Genomic DNA, 5,811 nt, shown 5'->3' on the forward strand with positions numbered 1-5,811 from the left:
GGGAGATATTGGAGAAATACTGTAGAAAATGGGAGAAATTGTGAAGCCTGAATGGAAGCCCCGCATTTTAGTTAAAAGAGCCTATCTCTTTTATGCATGCATATTAGCTGGACCAGCCAGAAAAATATTGATTGATTGATTGATTGATTTAGTATAGCATGATTTGAGCTAAAGAATCACAATTTATGATTGTTGGTACATTTGGACTTTATGGACAATGACCGAGCTACGATGCAAGAACCTTATAGTCCAACAGCAATGGGACATGCAAGTTACTCAATGACTTGAACTGAACTGTTGCATGAAAGCAATACTAACATGCTTGTGCTGTTGGTCTGAATTCAGCTCAATTTTTGGTTTTGTTATGATATTGATATTGCTTTATCAGTTTTGTTTAAATACGGTATATTATTGAAACGTCATCATCAGATATGCGTCGCAGAGACTGGTTGCCATGGCCCGGTGAGGCTCAGAGACGAGAAGAGAAGAGGGCCGAAGCCAGACTGGCTGAGGATCTGCAGAGACTTGACCAGGCTAAACATTACCACCTCAACACACTGAACAGAGAGCAGCGCAGACTACACAGAGACCTCATCTCAGTCAAAACAGGTGTGTGAGTAATTACATTTCTCTAGACGAAGTTATGGCATTTCACATATTAAACATATCTGTTTCATGTCAGGTAATCCCTGGAAAAGAGGACTCCACAGTTTAGGGCTACGACCTTCCAACCATGATGTTGTGCGCCCTGCTGCATCCTACAAAAGGACCCTATTACCCATCATCCCACTGGCAGGCAAGGAGGCAGACAGGTGAGGCTGAGATCAGGACTTGTTTAATTGCATTTTCTCACTATATTCAAATCTAAACATTTATAATTTTTCAAATAAATATAATTTTATATTATAATTATTTTTATGTAGTGGCCAATTTTCAATTTCTATAAACTTTTGTTTAAATAAATAATAATAATAATAATAAAAAAACTAAAATCAATCATTTTAAATACTACATGTGAATTTGCAGTGAATGTTTATTTTGAGATTTACTAAATATTCCATTTAACAGTGCTATTAAATTATTAGTGGTTTTGTGAGGGTTGAATAAATAAATGTAAATGAGCACTAACAATTAAATAAACAATTAAAATAAAATTAATTTATTGGTATCAGTCGTAATTGTAAGTATCTCAAGTATATGCTAAAACCAAAATAGTACGGATATATTGTGCATCTATAACTATGATGTTTAAATTTCTTCATTATATATACATAATATCAGAATTTCATAATATCATAGTATTACTATTACCGTATTTTTATCCAATAAACATTAATAGTTGGATCCAACTCCTCTATATACAGTAAGCGAAGTCACTGATAATTTCTGATGGAGTTCAAAGGAAGTGTGTTGTGCCAACATGAAGCTAATCTCTTTAGCACCTCATTATATAATATGGCTATCCAGCTCTGTCTTCCCCTGTATCCCAGCTTCAGCCGTGGCATGCGCCCCACTCTGCAGTTAGACAGGGGTTGACATGGATTTCAATGAGGAATGAGAGAATTTATTCTACTTGATACTTGACACAGCACAACTTCAAACAGAATGTGGAAAATGAATCTGTTGCAATTATGATCTCTCCTTCGGGGTACAATCTTAAAAAGGAAGCTAGACGCCGCCCACTCATTCTATAAATGTTTGATATTGTATCTTAGACCCACTTTGCATTGAAAAAGTTGCACGTAGGATAAGGACAATGAATATGTTTATAGTTAAAGTCTGACAAATATCCCTGAAATACGTGTTCTGAGAAATCACAAGTCTCTGTGACAGATGTAGGCTAAGATCGTTTTACAAAACGACAAAACAGAATGTCACCTTAATAACACTAAACTAATGCTTAAACTTTTGTTCATTATTAGTTATTGAATTTTAACATTTAATATGCCCATTCCTCGCGGGATCCTGGGAGCCAGGTTAGTGTCACACCACACTCACTGCCTCTACTTTGGGACGCTACGCTTCCCGGGTTGGGCCCCAGCAGTCCCCATCGCTGCCCCTCCGTGGGTACGTTGGTTGTCCCCTTGGGCTGCTCGTACAGAGCCTGGGAGCCTAGCTAGCGCTTCCAAGCCCATCCCGTTGGCTCTTGCAGACAATCAGACTCGGTTATGTGATTCAGTTTGCCAGGCACAGTTTTGGGCTCCTGGACGGGACCTAGACTGTGGTACCATACCTATTGTCTAGAGTTGATGGCAGTGCTGCTCGCCCTGCGTCGGTTTCGACCGTTGCGCGTTTGTCTAGCATCTGTCCCAGACAGCAACATAGTGTCGGCCCAGATCCGGCCCACATCGGGTACACGTGGATTCCACACGTGGATCTGGGCTGACACTATGTTGCTGTCTGGGGTGTTTGTTTGCGCACACTTTCCAAAGAAGTATACTTTAAACGGTTATGCATTCGGCTGTATTTGTGTACTGTGGGCACATTTGATCCAATTTGATAATGTGTCTGTCTTATTAAGTTATCTTTTAGGTTGCGATAAACTTATTCATCACAACATATTTGTCACTTATTTATCACAACCTAAAATAACCTCACGTGGGGCAAACATTTTAAACAGGCCACAAGTTGACTTGGCCTATACTATACTACTGAATGAACGGATAATGAAAATACACACATTAAGGATCCAGTAAGTAGCATTTGATTCTGCATAGGCAAATTGTTATGATTGTGTGAGGGGATAAAATTCTGTTTTAGGATAGCAGGGTGACAGCAAGCATGATAATAAAAGTGTTTTTGTTTGTGTGTGCATTTATGTGCTGCATGTATGTGAATGTTGGGTTGAGGGTCACTGGGAATTAAAGCTGAATCAGACTGTGTGTTTCAAATGCGTGTGTGTGTGTGTGTGTGTGTTCAGAAGTTGGTTATAATATGTATGTGCATGAATGCTTTTTGATTAGAGTCTGAGATGGGCATGTGTGATTGAAGGGATTTCCCCAGTTAACCGCACCAGTGAATCTGAAAATGGGTAATCACAGACACACACAGATCCATCCATCCTCAAACACATACAAATGACTTAGTAAAAGATTTATTATGTTTTAGCCCCCTTCATTGATATGTTCATCTATTAATATATTTGTTCCACTGTCTGCCTCTCAGATTTGTCCTTTCTCAAAACTTCGATCAGCACTTTCAAAGAGATGAATGAATGAGAGCGAGGGAAGAGGGGGCAAAATATGTTTTAAAATGAGATCTGGAGTCAGTGAATTAAAGAAATGGAGAAAGGCCGTGCTAGACTAACAGTTAAAGATCTGGGCTTCTAATGAGACAGCGAGAGAAACCTCTCTCCTGCTTGTTCCCTTGAGCAAGACACATCTCAAGATGCTCCACTGGAACTGGCCATTCAATCAGTGAACCAAAGGTTTCTTTGGATGACATGCATCTGCTAAATAGCAAGAAAGAAACAAGAGAGATGAAATTAGGCCATCTCTCTCTCCCACAGCACACCGTCTGCACTTCTTGTAACATCTTCTGTCTGTCTGTTCTGTGTCTCTGAGGACCTGCAGGGAGGTTAGTGGTTCTTCGTCTTTATGCTTGTTAGGCAGACAGCCTGTCGGCAACCAACTAGTGCCTCCTTCACTATACTTCCCCTTATTTACTGTTTTCTATCTCTCTTTCTTTCCCTGTCTGACAGAGACACTCTTTCATGATTGTTTCATTTCTTTTTCACTCGTCTGCATTCTCCACACTCCTCCATCATTTTCCTCACCTTCCAGTCCTTGGTTTATATGGTGATACTGAAAGTGCCCAGTCCGTGTACCATCAGACCAGCTTTACATTTCCACAAAAAAACCTTTACTGAACTTTTTACAAATCTACTGATCTTTCACTGAGTGCAAAAATGTCATTTGGTGTAACAATCACGTAAAAATGAAACCGAGTGCATCATTGTGGAGCCACCATCCAATTAGCGGTGTCCTTTTCCTGCAGCTCCAGATGAATTGCTATGCGAGTTCCCCAGGATTTTTAATGCATGTTGACTTTTACACTTTAAGTAATTATTTCTCGGTATTTCTTCTCAATCTCTCCAGGTCCTCCTCTCTGCAGGCTCGTGTTCAGGAGTTTATCAGCACTGGGGAGAAAAGCGCTGAACACTCCTCTGAGACTCTCTGCCTACCGGACCTAAAACGGCAGCCTGTCACATCTCTAACTGCTGCATGTACAAATACAGAAAGAGAGGACAGCAAGGAGAGACAGATGGATAGAGAGAGGGAGGCACACATGGAGGTAGTGAGAGACAGAGAAAAAGACAGCCAGAAAGAGAGAGAGTGGATGCTGTTAAGGGAACAAGAGAAAGATAATGAAAGAGGAGCTGAGATAAATGGGAATAGGTGTCCATCCTCTCCTGTTTTATTTCCTTCTGAGATGTTAGCTCCTGATGGACATTTAAGAACAGTTCACACATTACCAAACTTTGCACAGGCCCTGGTTGAAGCAAGAAAAGCAAGATACATCAGACACAGAGGACACCCGTTGTGTGAGCGAGAACTCACCATACGAGAGATATTTTCCCACGATTCAAGAGATACTCCCGCTCTCTGAGACTCAAAAACAGTGGTTCTCAACTGGTTTTGCTTTAAGATCAGATTATCCATTGGACAGCAAGTTGCGACCAAACATAGTGCCATAATTGTATTGGTAGGTTGGTGCGGTTTTGGTCCATTCGCGGCATATTCGTTTTGAAACAACTTGCCAACGCTAACTTTCTGGAAAAGTTCGATCGGGCTGGTAAACACTTTTGAACTACTATTGGTCTGTGTCGATTATGTAATAGGTAGGTGTGGATCTGAGGCTCCGCCTTCTCTGACATGGAAATGATCTAATTTCTAAGTTATTTTTTTCTGTTCAGTCCGTTGAGAACAGATGCGAGTAAAAATTAGGGCTGTCAAGTAGCCTAAAAGTTGGAGCTCCATTCAATTCTGAGTTTGCAAGTTATAATTATGAGTTCTATGAAGACTTGAATGCTTATTACAAGTCAGAGTGTAAATGCACCTTTTACTACCCCGTTTACTATATTTCTTCCCCTGCTGTCCATGATCCTATCAGAAAAGGCTGGTGAGTCACAACCCACCAGTTGAGAATCGCTGAGTTAAAGGAATAGTTCACCCCAAAAAAAAAAAAAAGTTGTCATCATTTACTCACCATCTAGTTGTTCCAAACCTTTAAGTTTCTCTCTTCTGTTGAGCACAAAGATAATATATTTTAAAGAATGTTGGTAATCAAACAGTTGACTGTAGCCATTAACTTCCATAGTAGGAAAAAATAATAATAACACTATGGAAGTCAATGGCTACCGTAAACTCTTTGGCAAGAAACATTCTTCAAAATATCTTCTCTTGTGTTCAACAGAAGAAACACATAGGCCTACAGGTTTGGAACAACATGAGGGTGAGAAAATGATGACAAGTTTCATTTTTGGGTGAACTTTCCCTTTAATATAGCACACACTACATGCTTCATTAGATGTTTTGTATTAGGCCTAAATAATTTAATAATTGTAATTTATGTTTAAACTTAAATCTACATGAACCACGCAATTTTAGGATGGTTTGTTCTTATCAGCTCAAATTATGTCAATAAAAACAATCAACAAAGCTGTTTTCTTCTCATTTTATCAGGACATCTGTCACAATCTATGAATACTTTGCCTCTGGGTACTTTCTGTATTCTTCATTTCATCAGTAGCTAGACCTCTGCTGTGGTTATCAAACTTACCATCATATCACATTATCGCCCTCTGTTGAT

General features: G+C 39.6%; 1 protein-coding gene across 1 annotated transcript; it reads left to right on the plus strand.

The window, feature by feature from the left end:
* Positions 1 to 431: 431 nt before the first annotated feature.
* On the plus strand, positions 432 to 4,608 carry ccdc190 (coiled-coil domain containing 190; the record flags this gene model as incomplete). The annotated part of the gene is made up of 3 exons (XM_081377915.1): positions 432 to 609; positions 683 to 812; positions 4,098 to 4,608. 3 exons carry the CDS (start codon positions 432 to 434, stop codon positions 4,606 to 4,608), a joined length of 819 nt encoding a protein of 272 aa, XP_081234041.1.
* Between the last annotated feature and the right edge of the window lie 1,203 nt (positions 4,609 to 5,811).

The sequence above is a fragment of the Scardinius erythrophthalmus genome (genome assembly GCF_964197995.2).
Source record: "Scardinius erythrophthalmus genome assembly, chromosome: 11".
In the NCBI taxonomy this organism is placed as follows: domain Eukaryota; kingdom Metazoa; phylum Chordata; class Actinopteri; order Cypriniformes; family Leuciscidae; genus Scardinius; species Scardinius erythrophthalmus.